The following is a 24,066-nucleotide window of genomic DNA, read 5'->3' as shown; positions in this document are numbered from 1 at the left end:
AAGTTTATTAGTGAATTTGTGTTAATTATTTTAATATGTGTGTTTTGATGTCTCCTTCCAGTATTGTCCGCCTCTTCGAATAATACAGCTCAAGGACAAGAATTACGCTATTTGCAACAGGCATAATTTCAATACATTCCGGAAAGCTTAGACATGATGACTCGGTATATGCGGCCTCTAGGATACATAGCATGCCTATACAGATGGCTCTAGCTTAACACAATCGTCTACTTCAGCGAGAGTTATACCATACTTCAATAACGAACAATCCTCTCGTGCAACATCGTCAACAATTACCGGCTGAACTATTCGCTATCTTATGCGCGAGAATATTTATAACTTCCGTAAGAGAGGCGCGAAAGAGGATAGTTTTCATCGTCTCCCAGGCTAAGAACGACAGAAAGCTGAGCTAGTTGGTAAGGATTCATTATGCAAAAAAGAGGCGAGGCGTGCAGACAGGACACCAGAGAAGAGAAGTGGACAACACGAACGCCGACTATCAACTGAATGGAGCACTGAGGCGAAAAAGCAAGAAGACACAAAACTCATCTGCGCATGCTCAGGAATGGTAACACCACGTGTCAGTCAGGTACACGTGCCGGCCTACGTGAGAGATAACTGTTAAGGCACTTAATCTCTTCCTTATGTAAAGTAATCGAAGGCTGACTCACGCACGCACTTCCACCATTATAGATATGCCAGGCCTCTACCATAAGACGCGCATCTTCATTCTTATGCCTGTACAATATCGCGCATATATCTAACTCTGGCGTGCAGTTACAATCTTGGCAATGTAAGGAAAGATTAGAAGGCGATCCACCGGTTAACGACCTTTTATGTTCCATTAGCCTCTGATTGATACACCGTCCTGTTTGCCCAAGGTAGAACTGGCCACAGCTAAGGGGAATTTTATAAACCACACCCATACGACAATCAGTAAAACTGTTTTTCTTATTGTGCTTCATTGAACAAATATGTGTTCGTTTTTTGCCTTTTACCTGCTCCTTTTTCCTATGTACGGCAGCGCATATCTTACCTAGCTTATTGGGAGCAGTGAAAGCAACATTAACATCACCTCTACTTGCAACTTTTTAAAAAAAGCCTGTGCGACAGCCTGAATGAATATACGGAATAGCCACTACTCTTCTTTTTTTTTTTTTGCTATTACTGCTTTCCGTAATCACGTCCGTCCCCCTCGAAACCGACTTCTTTAGGCGCTCAGCCACAGTGGCCACTGCTTCACTAGGATAACCTGCTTCTAATAGGCGCCGGACCTGCACATTAAAACTGGCGCTCATTTTGTGCATGCATGATTCTGGTGAGAGAAGACTTAAGGCACAACATGGCAATTCCATTTTTTACTACATTGGAATGCTTGGATTGAAAGTTTAGCAATGGCTTCGAAGATCTTTGGGAGTACTGCCAGCAAACATGATTTTGTTCGAAGGCCAAGGAAATGTCAAGCACCAGCGCAGAAGACTCGTTCTTCTGACCTCGTCTTGTTATCCACGACTTCGGGTACACTTTTACTGTTCACCCCTTTTTTCCTTATTTTATTTTTTCTTTACGATTTATTTAATTTATTCCCGCCCCCTCTATTGTATGGGAGAGGCAAGCGAAGGTGGTGAGGACTCGTTCAGCGACTGCGTCGGTTCTACCCATATTCTCCCTCCCCTCCTCTCTTCCAGTCTAGCTTCCCTCTGGCCTTACACATTCATAAACGTGCAGGCGCTGCTTTTGCGGGATATCACGCGGATCCATTTCACCGGGGAGCTCGAGATGGTATTTTGCACATTGGACACGGTGCAAAGTTCGGAAGCGTGTCTCGGTCTCCTTTATTCTCTGCCATCCATGCTCTTTCCGAGAATATACACCCTCTGAACCACCATGACTCAGCCTGCAATACCGCAGCCCATCGAAATTGAAGTGTCGTTTCGCGCCGGTCATACCTTCTCCGAATTGAGAAGGGAGGGGAAAGGGGTACATGTTCGTCCAGTATGTCAGAACAAAGGAAAACTTCGACACAAGTTTATCTGCCTCCTGCGGTTCGAGGGAGAGGAGAAAATCGTAGAACGAGGACACGCCTACGTTGAAGAGCCAACCAAGCGTGACCGTAAGTGGGCATGTGCCAAATACTTTCAAGGTCGTCAACATAGTAAAAAAAGCAATGCCCATGCCTTCTGCGGTAGCACACTTCACGAGCACGCCATAAAACAAGCCGCTGCACAGCAAACGGCAGCTACTCGACCATCGAAGATCTACTGAAGTCGCGCTCCCTACGATACACTCCGCCAACTGCGCTTGTGCCTCGAGGATGGCGTCTTCGGGCCGTGCTTCCACCTCCGCTGCTGCTGGACTCGAACCTAGTCTGTACGGCTACGCCATGCTTATGGGAGTCGGTTGCAAGCTGCCGACGAGCACCAGCAGCAGCGACGACAGCAGCAGTAGCAGCAGCGACGACAGCAGCAGTAGCAGCTCTTCCAGCAGTGACAGCGACGTCGCGCCGGCCGGCCCGTCCAAGTCAAAGGACATCGAAAGCGTGCCGTCCACTTCCAGCGCCGCAGCCGTCGTCGTTGGGAGCGAGCCACCGGCCGGCCCGTCCCAGTCGAGAGACATCGAACGCGTGCCGTCCACCTCCGGCGCCGCAGCAGCCGTCGTTGGGAGCGAGCCACCGGCCGGCCCGTCCCAGTCGAGAGACATCGAAAGCCTGCCGTCCACCTCCGGCGCCGCAGCCGTCGTCGTTAGGAGCGAGCCAAAGGTCTGGATTCAGCCAAACCTCGTCCGTCCGGCGGACTTTCCTAGTGACCACTGGGACATGGTTCATGACTGGAGCGATTGGCCCCAGTTCCCTCCCAAAAAGAACGCGAATCAGCATCGGGCGATCGTGGACAGTCTGCCGGCCAAGCTTCCCCATGTCACCCTCGTCAACCAGCACGAGTTCCCGCTGCGTAGGATGGAACTGCTGATACACACCCAGGGCAGGCGAGTGTTTTTTACAGCCGACGTGTTTTCGCGCCGTAGTGCACGAGGGCGATCTCAAAACGGTTCGCATTCAGAAGCGTTGCAATATCGCACTCCACAGGGCAGCGTGCTGGCTTCCGTTGTTGGCATGAGCGTTCCGAGCACGCATTAGCGTTCCTGCCGAGAAGCCTCACATGCCACATCGTGGTGTACATGCTGGTCTGAAAAAAAAAAAAAAAGAAGCAGTGGGCAGTAAACACGCGAACGATAATCACTCTCATTTGGCGAAGGCATCCATGCAGTTTAAACCGATTCAGCAGTGCTGAGAGCAAGCTGGTTGGGTCGCCCATTTTCGCAACTACAGGCAGCGCGTTATTGAGATACGAGGAACAATCGCCTATGCACGACCCACGCATATTGCTGTCTGTTCATGTCTTTCTCAGCATGGCATCGTGCAATCATCGTCTTTTAGCTGCTCGTTTCGACACGTGCATGCGTATCCATCGCGTGACAACGGTGTTCGTCAAAAATAACCGTGCCTCGACTATCTCCCTCGCATGCAGGTTCATGAACCCAGCGCCTGAGTTTCGGATTACAAACTTGGTGGATAAGTGGCAGTACACGGCCTGGCTCACCTTCACGGATTCCACTGGGCACCAATGCGGTCAGTTTGAGCCAGACGCTATCGCAGTCGGCCTTATCGCCGCCTCCCGAGAGAGGCGTTTTTCTTTACATTTTTGTGTTTGTCTATTTGTGGCGAAGCGAATTTAAGCCCTAAAGTGTATCCTTGGAATTGCGCAGTTGGTCAGTACTGCCACCCGGATTCACCGCGGCCCGGTTTTTGGTTGAAGGGCCGGGTGCTGTCGTTTTCCAACCTCAAGCTCTTCTCCAACGAGAACAACATCCCGAACCCGCCTCCGGTAAGAGTTCGTCCGCCGCTTCCCCATTTTAGACGCGCTTGCTAGTTAGGTCGCCGTTCGTAACGTGCACAATACTTAGCGAGTTTGAAGAAGCGTATGCTTTGACTAACACCCTGGTCAGAAGGTCGTGGGTTTTACCTAGGTCAAGTGCAGTGTGCGATCGTTCAAAACTGGCCCGGCGACATTCGGCGAATCCGTCAACAAGACATGACGGCGCGGGTGCTACTAACTTGTTACCGTACTGGCCTGTACGATTTTTTGTTAGCCCAGGGAGGAACGTGGTCTTATACTTATACTCGTCGCTACCTGGGGGAGGGGGCTATTCTACAAGTGACCACCTAGTCGACATTTCCATTTCGTCTGCTGCTGAATTAGCTGAAGGTGGTCGTTTCCTTCTGACTCGCACTACAGCCCAGCTAAGCAGAACTTTAGCAGTGGGTGAAATCGACATGTCCATTTGGTGGACCCTTACAGAATACACCCCTCCCCCTTTCCTGATTTCTGGCTGGTCACTATATCTTGTTTAAAAAAAATGCGGCACACATGACCAAGTGCCCCATGGAGAAGAAACTCTGATTACGGTAATTTTCGCTGTTATAGAATATGGATCAATTAACGGACGCCGTGACGTAACAAATAAGTTGAACGGTGTACGGAACTTACGTCGAGTTGTCGGAGCTTGTCTGATAGTTACCTTGTTACTTGCAACGCATCCTTGCACCTAACGCATGGATCCCTGAGAGATAAGGACCAAGGCGTGCTATATACTTATCTTCATTCAAGGGACCAAAGACTGTCTTTTGTTGATTTCAGTAAGCTGTAGCTCTTTGGCATTTTCTGTTATCCACCCTGCTTTGTTTCTTCAAAGGCAGTCGGAAACGGTAGCGATGTCGCAATAGCCGCATAGCGTTTTCTGGGACCCACGCATGCCTTTCCTAAGAAGGCCCGCGCACCCTTCCGAAAAGGGAAATACGCAAATGTAGGTCCTATGGATAGAAATTCCTTGCTTGCGAGGAAGGCCCACTTCAATCTCTGGCGGCAATGACATTGGACGAGGTTCTGCATTAGACCGTACCGACCAAGGTGTATTGTTTATCCGTAGGGTGGAGAAGCGCGCTTCGATGAGCTTTTTTTTTTTTTTTTTTTTCGGAAGGCTCGAAGGGGTCTCTAAACACCTCGCCTGGAAATTTGGCCAACGCGATGGTATATGCGTGCGAGGATGCCTTTCGGTGAATACTAGTCCGAAAGACTTCCCTGAAATTCCACCTCGACTTCTTTGTATACGCGGTGCGCTTATGGTCATCATTCGCGAACAGGACGGGCGCGACCACCGGTATATGGAAGTAGTCCTCACCTGACGCGACAACAGCGTCGTCTGCTACGGCGGGCAGCATTTTCCACAGCGCGTTGACGCGGAACGCTCAATATGGGCATACATATACGTTTGTGCATGGAGTAACCGCCGCTGAAGAGTCCCCAGAATATACAGTGCCTCACTTACTACTACTACATGTACTTGCTACTGACGTTTTACTACCCCCCTAGTAACATTTGTCCCACATAAGACTTAGTAGCATAGTGTAAAAATTTGTCAGTATGTGTGAACATGTTGGTAAAAGGCAGTATGCAACCTAGAAGGTGCATGTACATGGAAAACAAATTCAAGTTTGCCATAAAAGAAGTTTATTCACACAAAAATATTTACACAGAATTGTGAGAGAAGTAATAGAGAAATTAATAAAAAATAATAAATGATTAGTGACTTAGTTGATTACGGCACGGCAGCTGACGCATAATCTCTAGCAAGCATCGATTATAATGTATTTTTACATTCAGAGCTGATGTCCCTCAGAATGTTCGCCGAGTGAAGCCTGCATAGAAACAAAATGGTCAGTGTTAACATCATGTTCAGGTTAGCACATGACATATATAGAACAGCTTTTTAAGAAGGTTCACATGAGGTCTAAAGTTGTAACCGTCATCCCTGTTTACTTGCGACTTTTGCGGGGAAGACGACGAAGTGTCTTCTTGACAGAACGCTTGTTTCTGTGCTCTCTGCATTTTTGGTGAACTCTTTGCCTTTCGGGGTGCCTTACCTCCCCGTCTTGCGACCATGGACGCGGAGCATGCCACAGGCCCTCCTGGCCAGAAGTCATCACGGCTGTCAACCGCAAGGAAGCGAGTTGGCTCCCCCAGCGACACCGAGGACACCGAGCTGTACTCTATGTCGGAAGACGACTCATCCGACGATGGCTTCATACCCGTCCGGAGTAAGAGGGCGAAGAGAAAGATCGCCAACACAGCGCCGTCACCTCCTGCGAGCACTACGACTATGAAGTCAAGGCCTGCGCGCTGGCCACACGTCATCATCTTTATGCCGGAAGAACCGTCAAGCAACCTACGGTTGCTGAACAGGCAAGCCCTATCCATTTTTCTGGAACGTGCGGTGCCGGATCAAATTAAAGACATCAGAATAAACCCACGCAAGAATATACTCGCCATAGACGTGTACAACGCGAGTGCGCTTGGAACACTTCAAGAAATCACGGAGCTTGGCGGAATCAAAATGCGCCCCTTCATCCCGATCGACGACACATCGATAGCCGGTGTAATTTACGACATTGACATTGCCATTCCCAATGAAGATTTACCTAGCCTCATCAAGCCGGCAAACGAGGGCACGATCATTACGCAAGTGCGCCGTCTTGGGAATACGCGCTGCGTAAAAGTAATCTTCAAGGGGGATTGCATACCCTCCCACGTTAAAGTCGGACATTTTCGACATCCAGTTCGACCATTCATCCAGAAGCCGCTTCAATGCCATCAGTGCTTCAGGCTAGGACACGTAAAGGGCGTGTGTCCGAACTCGCTTCTGTGTCCCCGTTGCGCTGAACCTCATGCAGAAGTGACCTGCGGTGCCACAGTTCTGAAGTGCGCCAACTGTAGCGGCCCTCACGCAGCCTCGTCGAAAGACTGCCCCCGCATCAAGAGGGAGCGCGCGGTTCTGAAGCAAATGGCCAGAGACAATTCGGCCCACAGGGAGGCAGCCGAAGTAGTCCGGCGTCGGCGTCGACGTCGGCACCGTCGTAAGTCTTCAAAGAAGGCGCATGAGCGAAGCGACAGTACCCGCTCCACTACGGTACCACTTAGTCGCGACGCGATAGGGCCCACCACTTCCACGAGGGCATCAGATAAGACTCTTTCTTTAGAGGAATGGCCTACGCTACCGAGCCGCTCCCTTGCTAAGGAACCTCAGAAGGTCACGGCGCCACCGGAGCCTTCTCCGGCCATTGATGATTCACCTAAAACAGATCAAGTCATCTCGGTGCTACGTTCCCTCATGGAGGCCATCCGAACGATTTTAGTTGAGATGGGGACACCGTCTGCTCGAAGCGCACTTAAAGTGCTGGACGCCTTAAGCCCAGTGCTTGAATCCCTCAACTAGAAAGATGGCTACCCATACCCCATCCTTCCGAAAAGAAGTCAAGGCAGCGTCCGTCATGCAGTGGAACGCCAGAGGGCTAAAATCACGAATTTCAGATTTCCGTCAGTATGTGTACACCAATGTGTTTCCACTCATCGTCATTTGTGAGCCCAACTTGTCGAAACCAATCAGACTGTCAGGGTACGAATGTTTCATGTCATCAACAAATAGTGCATGCAGCAAAATCATCATTTTTGTTCGTCGGGAACTCACCTATGTTTTGCAACCGATTGCGCCCCACGACGACAATCAGTATATATGCGTCACAGTTAAAAAGAACAAACTCTTGTTTACTCTCATAGGCGTGTATATATCGCCTTCCAACAATTTCGACACTAAAAGATTAGCGGATATCTTGAGTGTTTGCCCCGCTCCATGGGTCATCATAGGAGATTTCAATGCACACCATCCAGCATGGGGAAGTACAAAGACAAATGCAAGAGGACGAAGATTATCAAGCATCGCCTACAACTATGGCCTTACTCTCTTGAACGATGGTAGCCCCACCTTTCTTCGAGGCGTGACATACGGCAGCTGCCTCGACCTTGCTTTTGTCTCCAACTCTCTCGCCAGATATGTGAAGTGGTTTCCAGATATTGAGACCCATGGGAGTGATCACATTCCCACCTATCTGAACATCAAAGGCTTGATGTCTAGATCTGGCCCACGGAATACCATTCGGACGATTCAATGGGCCAACTTCAAATCTGATATGGAAGATGCCTGCAGCGAGGGCCTACCCTCTGGGTTAGAACAAACAATTAAAAATACGATGCGGAACGCCACTCGCATACTGACGATCTCTCACACGCGAAACGACTTCGACATAGAATTAGAGCGACTTCGCGCACTTCGTCGCCGGGCGGAACGTCGATATCGGCGTACAACATCAATCCATGACCTTAGGGCAGCCAGGAGGATACAAAAGAAGATTCAGCGTCGAATGAATAGATTAGCGTCGGAACGTTGGGCAACGTTTTGCCAAACACTCGACCCCCGCAAGCCGCTGTCTCACATTTGGAAAACGGTGCAAGGTCTGCGTTGCCTTCCGGAACAGCGTTTTCCATTCAAGGCACTCGCGCTTTTCCAAGGGCGGCAAGACATCGATGTCGCAGAAGACTTTTGTGTGCGAATGGCAGACCAAGCGACACGCCCAGATCCTCCAGCCCGAGATGATGTCCCCCATTCCCGAGATTGCCGCATGGACCTTCCTTTTACAATGGAGGAGCTCGAGGCGGCACTAGCTCTCTGCAGGCGCTCATCATCTCCGGGTCCAGATGGTATATCATACCGAGCCTTGTGCTATCTCGGAGAATCCGCACGGACAGCACTATTGAGTCTCTACAACACCTCATGGCAGGAGGGAAATGTTCCTGACGAATGGAAAGTGAGCCGCCTGGTGCCAATATTGAAGCAGGGCAAATCCCCACTAGAGCTCAGCTCTTACCGCCCGATAGCGTTGGCCAGCTGTGTAGGAAAGATAATGGAACGGATGATCCTTGGCCGCCTGGAATGGTACCTTGAACACTACAAGATTTATCCGAGTTCCATGGCTGGTTTCCGACGTGACCGCTCTTCCATCGACAATGTAGTTGATCTCGTTTCATATGTCCAGCACGAAAGGTCCCGTAAACGTTTATCTGCAGCTTTATTCTTAGATGTGAAAGGGGCATACGATAACGTATTGCATGAGGCTATTCTCGACGCTCTTGTGACGGTTGGCCTAGGTGGCCGAGTATTTTTATGGATTGCAAGTTACCTATCTGCAAGATCATTCTATGTATTAACTGACGATGGCCCAACTACGCGACGCTATACCAGCAAGGGCGTTCCTCAAGGCGGTGCTCTCAGCCCGACGCTATTCAACCTCGCTCTCATTGGGCTTGCTGAACACTTGCCAACTACCACCAAAATTTCAGTATACGCAGACGACATCTGTCTCTGGACTTCGGCAGTCACACGTCCTCAGATACGTGCACGGCTTCAGAGAGCGGCTACTTTGACAGCGAGCTACTTGTGTGAACAAGGTCTCAGCATATCGCCAGAAAAATGCGCCCTAGTGGCGTTTACTCGCAAACCAATGACGCCTTATGTCATCTCAATCAACGGGCGGACCATTTCCTATGTCAGAACCTACAGATTTCTAGGCGTAATTATCGACCGAGACCTCTGTTGGAGCCCGCACGTGGCTTACATGAAACGACGCCTAACAGCAACCTCCCAGTTGTTTAAATACCTGACAGGAAAGACGTGGGGGATGTCAGTAGACGCAATGCTGAGACTCTACAGAGCTCTCTTTCTCGGTTTTTTAAGATACAGTCTACCTGTACTGAACAACACCTGCAAGACAAATATTCGTGTTCTGCAAGCAGCGCAAGCTCAAGCACTCAGAGTTTGTCTTGGTTTGCCGAGATGCACGTCAACTGAGGCAACTATTGCGATTGCTCGGGACCATCCAATGCAGACTCACATCACGGTGGAAACCCTGAGAACGCATATCAGACATTTGGCACGGGCCCCCTATCACCACCTTGCAACACTACCTTCAGACAGGCACCAAGCATCATTCTCAAAAACTATTGTCAAGTACAACGACAAACTTCCCTCGGGCTTCACCGCTGCATCTAAACCATCGATGCCCCCTTGGTGCCTTGTCAGCCCCACAGTCCATCTCAACGTGCCAGGAATCGGGAAAAAGTCTGAGCTGTCGTCGCCTGTGCTGAAACAACTGTCTCTGCTTCTTCTGCACGAGAGGTACGCAGACAGTGCACATATTTATACTGACGGTTCCACAAACATCCAGTGTTCGTCCGGTGCTGCAGTCGTCCCAGAAAGAGGTATTACCATCAGCTTTAGGACTGACCACCCAACGACATCTACATCTGCGGAACTAGCTGCTCTTCGAGCTGCACTTTGTTTTGTCAATCGGGAACCACCTCGACAATGGTCAATTTTCAGCGACTCAAAGGCAGCCCTACAATCTGTACTATCAGCTCTGCGTCGCGGGCCATCTGAACAGCTCGTATTCGATATTAGATGCCTACTTCATACATCACATGAGAAAGGACATCACGTGACGTTTCAGTGGCTGCCAAGTCACTGCGGCGTCATCGGAAATGAAGACGCCGATAAAGCCGCTCGGACAGCTCTTGAAGACACACAGGAAGAGGCCATACCACTTTCACGTTCCGACGCAGCCAGCAGACTTCAAGTGCTTGCACAGGAGATCACGCTCTCTCTATGGTGCACACCAAGCAGCCAGACCAACCACAGCGATCATCAACACGACCTGCCCTCCTTGATGCATCTCTGTATGCCAACCGGACTCCGCCGAAGTGAGGCCACCCTGCTTTATCGCTTATGGCTAGGGGTGGCCTTCACGAAATCTTACTCGTTTCGCATTGGAATGGCCGACAACGCTCTATGCAATGCCTGTCTTTGCGAGGAGACGCTGGAACACATTCTGTGCGACTGTCCTGAATATAATGTTCAGAGACAGTCCATGGCGTCCGTTCTAGCGCACCTTGACAGTAGACCACTGTCAGTTGCAACCATTTTCACATATCGCCGACTGAAGACATCGCAGCTGAAGGCGACGAAGGGACTACTTCGGTTTATGAAGGATACGGGCTTGGACAAGCGACTGTGACAGTGATGTCACGTACCACACAAGAGTGACAGACTGTAACCAACGATGTGTGTGCCGTGTTATGTGCCCTCTATCTCTTCTCCCCATCTTTCATCCCCCCCATCCCCCTCCCATGTGTAGGGTAGCAAACCGGTTAGGCAAAACTGGTTAACCTCCCTGCCTTCCTTCTCCACTTTTTCCTTCCTTCCTTCCTGTTTACTTGCAGAGGAGATAGCAAGGATGGGACACATTTTGCAATGCATATACTTTGCTGCGTTGTATTTTCTACGTGTTATTAAAATTAGGAAAGTGTGCAAGGTCGTTTCCGCAAGAAAGAGAACGGCCTAAAACTATTGTTATAGCCCCCAATTTTGTGGCCTGAATGAATTCAGTTTCCCAAAATGTTTTATTAACCAATTATCTGCATAAATAATTTACTCGCTCAAAAAGTCAATTACATGGTTTATACATGGTGAAATTTGTAGCGCACACAATATACACGGACGCAGAGAAGGCGGACGCGCGAGCGCTTACTCACAACTGTTTATTTTTGGAAAGAGAACGTAAAAGCGCCAGCTAGCTGCACCGAGCATGTGCAAAACGTGTGCGTGTCATCCATTTTTATATAAACAGATTACAGAGCTTGAAGCAGTATTCAAGAATACGAATTCTTTGTCAGTGATAGCAACCAATGGATGACTGATGCATTTTTAAGCACGCCTTATTATATGGAACGCTTCTGTAATTTGACGTGTTCATTTATATTTACTCGTAAACAAAATATCAGTGTAAAAAAATAGCGGTTCAGAATGACATAGGTTGCAGTGGTTAGACAAGTGCGAACGATTTTCTTTCCCACTCGCACTTGTCTAAACAGTGCAACCTATGTCATTGTGAACCGGTTCGCTGAAACGTGTGTCATTGTGAACCGTGAAACTATACGCTCAATATTTGACTATCGCTCATCCTGTACAGCCAGTGTAGGAAAGAGCATAGAATGAGTTCATGATCAGACAATATTTACTAGACATTAAGTCATTGCGAGTGCTGTGAAAACGAAGTATTTTTACGCTTCGTGCTTATAGCAACTTCAAGCGAACCGCATGACGCGGCATAGTTACGATACTTACATAGTATGTAAGAAAATCGTTCTTCAAATATTTCACGTCGTTACTGTTCGCGCAATAATAACCTGCCAAAATGCGGCATAAGAAACTGAAATAAAATAACATCAAAATAATATGTTTATGAAGCATGATAGAAAAGAACATATCTTTTATTTTAATTTGGAGACAGATAAAACTTCAACGCAGTGCTGTCTTGAGGAACCACTGTTCGCTCTTTGTGCAGTGTGCAGTTTAAAACACGGACAGTGCCAATATTAAATCACCTCACACGACACTGCATCGCAGCTGGCAGAGAAGCTGCAGAAACGTTCACATCACGGAAAGAAGAAAGCACCGTGGGCTTCGCAAACACGTTGCTGGTTGGCGTGCAATGATGAATTAGCCACAACACAGCATAAGCATAAACAGCAGCAGAAATAGCTAGATTGCTGCTACAATGCGCGACGAAACACCTACATCGTTCCGACCGTACCATGCCGGCGTCGCAAAAGAACTGATGGCGATTCTTCGTGATTTGGGAGAGGGAAAGTACGCTTAATTCTGCAGCACAGAATTAAGCGTACTTTCCTTCTCCCAAATCACGAAGACTCGTCATCAGTTCCTTTGCGACGGTCTCCTGCCTTGCCTTGACTCGGGCCACTGTCAAATTTGTGCGCATGCGCGAGATAGGCATGTGACATTCTTTCCATCCATCTGCTTCTACTTGACCGCCGCGGAACTAAAGCCCATTTTTACGCCGAAACATGACCCCCTCCCTCCCACATTCCGATGGTTGACTCACACCTAGACATTCATCGCCTCTTGGTGAAAGATGTGGCCGGCTTTTTTGTGCGCACCCCTTTCTGGGAACTGCACTTGGAGGCACGTACCTCGTGGCAGAGGTTGAAAAAATAAAACCTGACAAGACAGCCGGCTCAATTTTGTTGTGCATTACGGGACTGTATATTTTTATATTTCGAGGCAAATATTGTTCTGAAAACCGGCTTTTTTTTTTCAAATGTAATAAACATAGAGAAATAGTCATATTGGGTAAATTATGTGGTTATCCTATTTTGCGCAAGCACATCCTTCAGCGCTTGCCGCTTTCAAAGACAAAATTTTGCTTCATGGCGCCCAGCGCAAAATAATGCTGAAGCCTATTGTAGTAGTATTTTTATAGTCAAATACATGTCCAAAGCGTGGCGGCAATGACGTTAGCAGTTTTCAGACGCCCGAAGCACGGCAAAATCATGGCCTTTGATATCCTGGCTCTTGGTGTCCGGAATGGCATAATTACGGATGCCATGGTGACCCCTTGTTGGAGCTCAAAATTTTATCGCGGTGTTGTGAAGCGAAATCACTGAATATTAACAGTGCATAATAATTTCTTTTCAATCTGTTTTCACACACAGCAAGCTACCATCGCCGTAAAGCAGATCAGTTGACATAGTTGCTTTGCCTTCACTTTGATGCTATGTCCTATTAGTTACCTTTAATGTGCAGAAGCCGTCGGTAGGAGCCAGGGACGAAAGCGTGCGAATAGGGACGGGTACAAAGCTACATGTTTTATACAGTGAGGGTAATTTCATTCTTTTTTCACAGAAAGTGTTACCTGCACCGAGTTCAGCTTTTCTGTCTGTTCGACCTGCGCGCTTACTCAGGTCGAAATTCGCGCTCACTCAGCAGCAGCTGTATTTTGCAGCCTTCTGGATATTTGAGCGACGACGTTGCAGCGCCGTGTTGCCATGAGTTCCGGCTCTTTTTCTTCTTTTTAACAAATATGGCGACGCTACTCTGCTGACACGTCCCAGCTTAGGGCGTACTATTTATATCGCGGAGTGCACTGATCTGATTACCTCGTTGCAAAGCTAATTGGTGGCCTTGCAATAGCAGTGCGTGGTAAGGGCCGATTTACGCTCGAGCCCCACGCCACACCACCCGCCTGCCCGCACGCATGTGGTCGGGTGAAAATTTGCGCATTTCGCAGACTGGTACACGCATTTCGGTTTACACTGCATGTGCGAGCCCAATGTATACCAAAATTTGTGAACCAGTTTGCGAAATGTGCTGTTTTCTGCACGACCGCACGGGTCAAGCGTAAATCGGCTTTTAATTAACCAGTCCCAAGGCCGGGATAAACCTGTGCAACTGGTGCGCGGCCTGCACAGTACTCCGCTATCCCACCGGTCTGGTGGTGTAGCGCAAACAAATTTCTCGGAGTGTGCTGACGTCACCGCACGCTCACGTAGTCCAGTGGAACCTTTAAAAAGATTAGTTCTCACAGTTTACGAACATATTTCTTTAAACATTTTAGTAGCGCTCCGTCAACAATTCGCCACCGACTTGGATCGGGGATATGATTTAAAACAAAGAGCTTGACTCCTGAGTATGTCATATATCGGCATTATTGTGTGTTAGAAAAAATTATCAAAAACCCTCAAGTTACTTCCCATTCTAAATATTTTTCGGCAAACAGTACGAGCTGTGGACGTACTGAGGATATATGTCCTTCAGAAAAAAAAAATAGTTTGTGATGTATAGTAAAACATTCTTTACACAAAAGGAACGAGCCTTTTGACGCAGTACTAAAGTTGTTATATAGACAAAAGCTAGAAGACATGTTGACGGGCCACTTATAATATTCTATTTGCAAAAGTATGAAGGAAGTCTTTTAATGGCTTAGTTAAAGTATTCGTTATACAAAAGTAAGAAGGAAGTCTTTTGACGGCGTATTGAAAGTATTCTTTATACAGAAGTAAGAAAGAAGTATTTTGACAGTGTATGAACAAATGTTACCAGAATGTAAATGTAAACAGACTGTCAATAGAGTAAACAGAAAGTTGGTAGAAGTTCTAAATAATGCTACTAGGCATTTTTGTAAGGCTTACTCGCGCGGCCCACGGACACGAGGCAGTCATTGGCGTCAACGCAATTGTGCACTGTTTAATCTTCACCGTTCATAGAAGCCTAATTCTTTTTTGATGTCTCGAACATGAAAACAATCGCCAGCCATTTGTCGAAGTATTAGATAAGCGCAGCGCGCAGCACCTAGTAATCTTGCAAAATTCGCAACGTGGTGGCCGTTGAAAGTGAGATGGAAAAATACGGACGGCGCAGAAACGATGCGGCCACCCTGCACGGAGCGGGGCAGGAGGCGCGCATGGAGGCACCCAGCGTTATCGTTAGCTCGGGCCCAACTCTGACGCGGCCTGTTCAACGAAAAAAAAAAAAAAAAAACTTTATCTGTGACAAGTTCTGGACCGATTCTAATGAAATTTAATGCATCCGAGTGATAAAGTTAAATTCTAGTCACTGCTGGAAGCGGAATTTCGATTTAGGCAAAAGAGAGGTGAGGTGTGCAAACAGGACACAAGAGTAGAGAAGTGGACAACACGAACGCCGCTTCTGCTTCCACTCCTCTACTCTTGTGTCCTGTTTGCACGCCTCGCCTCTTTTTCGCATAATGAATCCTTAGCGACTAGCTCAGCTTCCTGTCGTTCTAAGTTCGATATGGGGCCTGAATTTTGCCGAAAGAATTTTCAATAATTCGAACGCTCGAAAAAAATAGAAGCACGACGTTTACAATTTAATATCTCTCCGTCAAGAACAGATATGACGGCTGTGTAAACGGCATCCATTAGATCATTGAAAGTAGACAAATTCGATATGTCAATTTATATATTACGTGAGTTTGTTACGTTGTGTACAAGCGTGCTGCAAAAGCTGAATATGTCGCCACTCCTTTCGTCGCAAGCTGTAGCAGACGATCGATCCTCATGCATTTTCAGGTTGAAGCGCGCTACTGTTTTAAAGAAACCTCTTCGTATATTGCCTTTGTGTATTTCTTTTCGAAGGCGCACTAGTTACTGTGTGTGTATATGTGTGCCATTGAAAATAAGCCTAATGTAGGCGGCATTATTCCAAACACTCTCGATGACCCCATGTGGAAAGCCAGTCAGACATCGATCTCTCGAATGAGTGACATCGCTCACATATTCCACGTAGAGTGGGCAGAGACGGATGTAAACGTGCGGACCGATGCTACTGCGATATGCTGCGATGCAGATGATTAAAACCTAATATTAGGCGCGTTACGCAGCGCACTTGAATTTGCCTCTTGGTGATCGCAATGATGACCTGCCATACCGACTGATTGCGTTTGCACAAAAATAATTTCGGAGTGATTTTAAAGGCGCACCAACGATAAAAAAATCTGAGCTGCAATAGAAAATTGCGTTTCCGTAATTTAAAAGAAAAACCGTGTCAGGCGAGGGGACCCGAAAAGACGCAAAGAGCAAAACCGGGGTGGGTGACGCATTGAACTTTCCGAACCAGATTTGATTTTGAAAATGAAATTTGACGGCATCTGCCTGGGCCTAGATTTTATCGGTGAAGGTGGACTACACTCTCTTGTAATACAGCCAAAAAATGAAATTCAGGTGTTTCAACATCGTATACTTAACCGCAGCAGCCCAAACGTGGAAAAATATTTTGAAATGCGTAACGTCACTAACTGCAGGGGCTCTGTCGCGACATTCAAAAACTGATACATAAAAAAAAGTTTCTTATATAAACAACTCTAATACGGCGAAAGTAAAGTTTTGAGAGAATATATTACAACTTTAAACTTATTTGCCGTTTCCCTTTGGCGGGGGTTTAAACACGGGCGGCCGACTTTAAACCTCTGGCACGATTATTCGTGCTGATATCGTAACGCTTTACAAGAAATACTCGCTAATCCTAGAACTCTGAGTGTCAGATAATCTACATCACTCCTCAACTGAGCACCGCCGATAAGCGTGGTTCCCCCTAATATTTCGCAAATGTCCATGTGTCGCCTGTGTGTAGTGTCTGGAGCATGCTGTGTAATGCATAGCAGTAGTCTGGGGTTGCACAATTTGTGTAGTCATCCAATATTCTGTGGGCATAATTCTCATCGTTTATGACTGCGAATTCAAAAGTTCGAAGGAACCACACGCTGCTTCCCGCGCCTTGATTTGGCCGCCATTCGTGATAAAGCTTTGATATGTTGCTAAAAGCTGTTGACTGTAGTCATTCTTCTTTCACTGTCTTTTCTAAAATAAATGCACGAAGTATAAATTTTTTACATCAGTGATAAATTCGTATAAGAAAGGGATAAGAAGCTGTAAATACTCGGCAATGTAGATCACGGTTGATTACGAATTCACATATTTCCATGAGGTGACTACGGAGGCGACCGTAGACTTCCGCGTGCCATTAAAGAAGTATTCAGAAAGTGCACGCCGGGAAAGAAACCGGCATTCCTTTTAGTCTTCGTGGACGGGCAACCTTCGTAACCGAATTGGAACGCTAATGGCGCACTCATAATTAATATAAACTGGTATGTCATCAGTAGAAGGTGAACTTAGCGGAGCATAGTGCGTGGTTGCCAGTGCTCAAAGATGGTTCGGCGATATACTTCGGCTTAACATATACCCATTCTTCTTGTCTTTGGCAGTGCCGATATATACATTCACGACTAATGCTTGCAGGCCTTGAACCCCTGTTAACTCGACTAAATCATTCAAAAGGCTGTCCGACAGAAATATTTAGCGCATGTTGAAATTCTAAAATGACGAACCGCTTAGATTTTTGTTTTCGTTAAGGGAAGTTTAAAAATTACCTGGTATTCAGATTGTTTTTGTTGACTTTCTATTTTTTTCTCTTCCCCTCTTCCTTAACGGCCACTTATCGTTTGGGTCGGGAGATAAGCGCGGACAAGCGGATTTTCAAACCACTCCCCTCTATAATGCCGTAATGGCCCTGAGGGTACGATAAATAAATAAATAAATAAATAAATAGAGATCACATGGCCTCCGAGATTGGAATATTTCGGAGGCTATGGTAGACAGCTTGTGCTGGTTGTACCGTTCACCCTAGATCTCCGGACATAGAAAGCGCAATTATAAAGCGGTCCTGGCTTCCACTTTCGCGCTTTCCGGACTCACGGACAGATAGACTCACTTAGGTGCACCATGCATGCGAGATTCAAAGCGGAATGGCATAGCGTCCCACGCGTAAACTACGCTATACCAGAACTCGCTTTCTGCAAAGTTCGTTTGCGGAACGGTAACGCCATTTCATTTAACCCTGCTATTATGCTAATGTTAAATTAAAGCTGTCTTATTAGTGCTTTCGCATTCACAACTCTTAAGTGATTGGGTGTCCACGGATTTTTGTTTTACAGCGAAGCTTTCTTTTCCTCTTCCTTCGACTTTCCCACTGCTGCTGCTGTCACGCACACCATGTCAGGGGGTGGTGCAGAGCGTGCATGAGATTCGCGAGTAACGGCACATTCACACCGAAAGCGGAGCGTCTGAGCGGACAAGCGGATTTTCAAAGCGGCGAGGCGGCGAGCGCCCGCGCCTGTTCAGACCAGCCGCGTTGTCTGGCTGTCCGCGCCGCCGGGAAGGCGGGGCATCTCGCAGTATATTTAAAAATTTCAGGGACGTGCCGCCATCTCGCGGCACTTTGGGTTTGTACGCGCACTTTCGATATTTTTTTTTCGTCGTGGGTTGGCGCGCTCCCGTTCGCTATCTACTTCTGCAAAATGATGAGCTCAGACGAAGAAGACGAGATCGTTGGCATTTTACTCGCCACTTGTATAGTTGCTTTTCGAGATTTGTTACAGCGCAACACAAGGACGAAAGAAGGTATAAAGCGACGACACGGCGCCGTGTCGTCGTTTTATACCTCCTTTTGTCCTTGTCGTGTGTTGCACTGTAACAAACCTTACTATAAATCCCAACCAACTGGCCCAACTTGCCGTTTTGACGCTTTTCAAGAACAGAAGCGAAAAGCCCAGAGAAAGACATTCGTTTACATTCGTTCACCAGAGCTTCAGCTGTGTCGGGTTCTGAGTGGTTTCAGGGAAACAGGCCAAGCTTAAATAATTGGCACGGTACAGTACCTTGCTGCTATTTCTAAAAAATAAACTGCACGCAAATATGTCAAGCGGGCAACTTAAGCAGGCCATGCAGAAGCAGAGCCGTGTTAATTAACGCGCACCGCAGAGTCCAGCAGACACTACGGAAGCAGTTGACCGTCAAATCAACACTTCTGTGCCCGCCGCGATAGCTTTACGGCTATGACATTGCTAGAGGTCGTAGATTCCATCCAAACCGAGGCAGCCGCATTTCGACGGGGGAGAAATAGAAAACGCACCTGCACTTAGATTTTGGGACACGTTAATGAACATCACGGTGTCAAAATTAAACCGGAGTACGCCACTACGGCTTGCCTCATTGCCCGAGTCTGGTTTCGGAACGTACAGCCCCATAATACAATTAAAGTTTTATGGTTCTGCCACACTGCGATGTGCCATGTGGGGAAATGACAACGTTCAACCCTATCAGAGGTTATAAAATAAGGCACACAACAACGCCCCAAGTAAACACCTCTCCCTGTGCGTTCTGTGCACTACGTAGACGAACAGCAGTGGTACATGCAAGGTAACGCTTAACAATTCGCCACTCTCGTGTTAGCCTAAACAATGAAGGAATTAAGCTTTAGCCGCCAACATCACCACTAATTATCGTCAATCAAAGCATCCAGCACGGTAAGCTTCACTTACACCGATTCCCACAGTGCGTGGGATCTGCAAAATTTTCTTGTGCATTTCGGCCATTGCGGTTCCTTGAAAAAGTCCTTGAAACTTCCAAAGTTGACTTTTCTAGGATACAACCCAGACCATTTTACATATAGAAGTACAACTAGGTTCGAGGAGACGTCACTGCTAGCTGGTACAGGAGCTTCGCTTCAAGGCGACGGCACCACCAGTCTTTCGTTTGCGTGTCTGTATACTGGCTTACCATGCTGGCGTTCTCGCGGCAAGAGTGGCTTCTTTTATCAATTCTTGGCATAGGCGGAGGTTAATTTGCTAACACAACACAAATCATTTTCCTCTTCATTGTAGCTTAATGACTTGAACAGAAGAGGCGAAAACGTCACGAGGCGTAAATGAAATCAATCTCTTCTTTCAGTTAAAATACAGAAGTACTACTAACGCGCGTGTTACCACTACAGTGCATGAAATACATTTCGGCTATCTGCCTAGACAACGAGTCCCGTTGCCTGTAAAGTGTGGTGCTCCTTTAAATTTCGAGTGAAGTTCCTGCACCAGATTACCATCAAGTCATAAATTTTGACGGTGTCCTGCTCGTGTCTATTTATCTATTTATTTTTATCGGTAAACTGGGCCTACATTGTATTGTAACAGAGCCAAAGAGTGAACTTGGCAAGTTTCACGAATTTCCATTGTACCACAACATAAATGCATTTAAATCCGTAACGTCACACTGATGTGCGACACTGGAGTTCTAGCGTGGAATAAAAAAAATGTGTAAGTTTGGCTTCTAGCAGACAAAGTTCAGAAGTGCAAGTGTTTCTTAACTTTCAGTCTCACAATTAGGTAAGGTCTCATTGACACACGATTTCAGTGAGTCGCAAATAGTTGCTAAAGAGGTGTGTGAATCTTTTTCTTATTCAGGTATTTCCCGAGAATATTGGTTTCGGTTCAGTTCCCACTAAATTCAGGCTCAAGTTGTTTGACACCTAGTGCTTATGTAGGCGAGTAGTTCTCCCCACTTTCTCCCACTCCCTAACCCCTCTCCCCATTTAGGACACAAGCCATTCTTTCCGAAACAATATGCTTTGCTCAATTATGACTCAATGAAAAAATACACTATTGCATTCTGCTCAATGAACCCTTGTCCTTAAGTAGAGAGAGAAAGCGATGAGTACTACCGACAGCATGGAACCGGCAGGTTCAAGGTGTATGCACCCTTAGCTTGTTTCAGGATGGCCTGCATTGCCATTTGCTTCACCAGTGGAACACTGAAGTGCCTTTGTGCTGCCGTTTGATTTATTCTGTACAGGGTTTGTGCAGTATGGCTTGATAGCACGAGGTTGTGGGTTTGACGAGATTCCGGTAAAAAATAGCGAGTGGTAAAAAAGAAAAAATTGAATCCCCATGCTTTTGGTGCCTGTTTAGAGTGCAGGAGGTGCCAGGCCAGTTTTGTACCGAACTAATTCATGAAGTGTTTGGTGCCGTTCACACCATTGTGCACTGCGAATGCTATCGATTCCTTCGATGCATTTTAGCCTGCTTTCCTTATAGGTAAGTGGGCACTCCACTCGGGGCGAGTAGGCTGCCCAGTCGCACACTAAAGTATTGGTGCTTCAAGCAGGCTGGATTTTGATTTTGCAGCGAAGCTGTTAGCCTCTAGTTGGTCACCATTTTCATGTTCGCATCTATCGTCGAAATTGTGGGCCGATCCTGGCGACAGTGCTAAGACAAGAGCAGTGGCCCTTACCCCAGTGTGGCACAGGCTTCAAGCAGTTAGCAAAACGAAGTGAACAGTGCATGGATTCTCTGTAATCGCTCATGCAACGTATACATAACAGTATACATTTCAATAAAGAACAAGCATACAGCAATCATCCAAACCACATAATTGATAAGGCGCTCCTGTTAACAATGCGAAGCACGTAGCGCTGTCTGTATACATTTCCAGGTAACGATTGTTGCTGCGCAAGCTGCCACAGTGATGGCAACATGCAACGTGAGGAGCGACGTTCCTAGCCTTTCGTATATAAGAGCCAGCCTAACAAATGACTTCAATGTTGTTGCAGCACCGCTATGGGGAGCAGCGTGCTGTCACAATTAGCATTACTCTAAAGCAATAAAGCATCGCATAACCCCCTCAGCAGTTGCAGTGGTGCTTTTCAACACCTTTGCTGGACATACTTTTGCAAGGCTGGGACGGAGAGTCAGTTTGTTTGTAAATATGTGTCATATGAATAACGAAAAATGAGCATGCAACCTGTTCCCTAGACCAAGGCCTTCCCTCCCCCACTCCAAACTAAAAGCTCAACACCAGAAACTGCACTCCTTTGTCTTGCAGATCAGCCTGAGGTGTTACCGCACTTACCCTATCCAAGTGAATGTTGGAATTGTGGACGATTACGGACACATCGTCAGCGCATCGGTCGTCCGGCAATTTGTTGGTGCCCGCTTCATTGCCGTCACAAGTTGAAATTCTAGGTGGGTGTCGTGCTTTGCATGATAGCTGTTTCCTTTCCAAATCTGTGCATTTCACTGTCCTCTTCTTTCTCTCTCTCTTTTCCTCCTACAGCTGATGAAATCACGTTCCGTACTTTATTTTCATTTTAATTTTCTTTCTGCTTCTAGTCTCAAGCCTCGAGTCAAGAAAGGGTTCAAGACTGAGGCACACTAAGCAAAGCCTCCCTCTGATGCTGTGAGCTCAGTGCGTGGTATTTTACCAAAGCTCTAGCTAACAGACGATGCTTCTTTCCGCTGAAAACTATGGTTTGCTTTAGAAAAGTGGTTTTTACAATATATGTACTTATTCAAATTTCACTTGCACGATTTTGTTATGACCATAACCGGAAATTTCAATGACTTGTACACTTACCTTACCAGGTTATCATGGTGCATTTAAGAAAGAAATAGCGATTTGTTTTCACATGAAAAAAATAAACATTTTTGCATCCAATTACCGTTGCCCCACGCCTCATTTTGTCATGAAAAGCATCTGGCGCGTGCAGGAGAACCTGCAGTATGGCGAGGCACAGCGTCCGAAGTTGGAAAGAAGGTTTCAAGATAAGGGGGAGGGATTAGGTCACAACCTATGGGCCGTTTTGGTTTTTATTCTAATGCCCATGTCATGCTTTAGCGAGTTCGACCCAAGTAAATTGTCGCGTACTGAACTGAATTTCAAGTTGGAAAAGAAACACGGCAAATGCTTACCATGCGGTGGTGAAGAGGGCCTCTTAGTGGCGACAGCGGTGCTCCCTCTCCTTGTCTCGGTAGCGGTCCTCATGGTAGCGGTCTCGGTAGTCCCGCTCATGGCTGCGCGACCGGTCACGCCTACTCGACTTCTCTCGGCGTGATAATCGCTCTCGTGACCGGTCCCTCTCCCTGGAGCGCGGACGGTCCTTACCCCCTGTTGCGCATTGCAAAACACGCAACAGATGCACATGAGAAAGGCGTTTGCGAAATCACATGCAATAATTTTCGTTCAGTTGAGAAAAAAATAAAGGTGGTGCACCTAGACATGATGCTGATTAGGTTCTATGTGCCATGCACTCTCGGCTGGAAAAGTTTACAAGAGAGGGATGCTACCGCATCTATGGAGCCCGTACATTTTGCAATACAACGCAATACTACAACACCACAGATTGAACAGAAAATACTCACCTCCAAAGAAGACCCTGTCACGTGAAGACGCCGTAACATGTCGACAATTACAAACCGATGTATACCCCCATTTAAGCAGACTACACGCCACACACCCCACACTATATTCATACAAATGTCCCCTTTGTAACAATTACGCCTCCCTATATCACACCACATAGGCGTGCCCCAACGTGAAGGCAGCCCCACAAATACCCAACCCCACACCCGAGCAGTGGGAGGCCGTGCTGACTAGTTCGGACCCTCGTAACCAGCAGCAACAGGGGTGGCGGGCCCGTGAGACAGCAGGAGCCGCCGGAGCCGTGGAATAAGGGCGCCTCCCGCACAAGCAGAAAGACACCTGCTTGTCCTTTCCTTTTTTATTAAAAATAAATGTTTCTCCTCCTCCTCACCGAAAGAAGTTTACCAGTAAAATTGTGCAACATTTCCACACACACAGATAACTTCTGTTCCTTCGACCTTTACGGAACTGAACAAAGGAAGTTATGCAGCAAGCTTAATTTAACAGGATGCAGAAAAAACTAAAGCCCAAGAACTGTTGATTTATTCATCAGTAATTGGACAATTCTAACTTGCACCCCCTTTCCGTGTCCAAAGTAGAAATCTAATGTGCACCGAATTTTTTTTAGCGAGAAAAGCGTAGCATGCTTCCTGTTTTGGCAATATGAAAAGACGAAATCTGCAAACTCTACCTTCAGAGAATAGAAATTTACACTTAACGTCCA

General features: G+C 47.1%; 1 protein-coding gene across 1 annotated transcript; it reads left to right on the top strand.

The window, feature by feature from the left end:
- The first annotated feature begins 772 nt into the window (after positions 1-772).
- LOC140217128 (uncharacterized) lies at positions 773-22,631 on the top strand. The gene is made up of 4 exons (XM_072287531.1): positions 773-3,625; positions 3,763-3,881; positions 22,026-22,165; positions 22,313-22,631. Exon 1 carries the CDS (start codon positions 2,315-2,317, stop codon positions 3,131-3,133), a length of 819 nt encoding a protein of 272 aa, XP_072143632.1. The 5' UTR covers positions 773-2,314; the 3' UTR covers positions 3,134-3,625; positions 3,763-3,881; positions 22,026-22,165; positions 22,313-22,631.
- Positions 22,632-24,066: the final 1,435 nt, after the last annotated feature.

Source organism: Dermacentor andersoni, chromosome 4 (genome assembly GCF_023375885.2).
Source record: "Dermacentor andersoni chromosome 4, qqDerAnde1_hic_scaffold, whole genome shotgun sequence".
Classification (NCBI taxonomy): domain Eukaryota; kingdom Metazoa; phylum Arthropoda; class Arachnida; order Ixodida; family Ixodidae; genus Dermacentor; species Dermacentor andersoni.
Note: the sequence above shows the minus strand (reverse complement) of the source record. Positions and strands in the feature narration are given on the sequence as shown.

Coding starts and splice junctions, on each gene's coding strand:
- LOC140217128 (XM_072287531.1), top strand. CDS start 2,315: ATGGCGTCTTCGGGCCGTGCTTCCACCTCCGCTGCTGCTGGACTCGAA.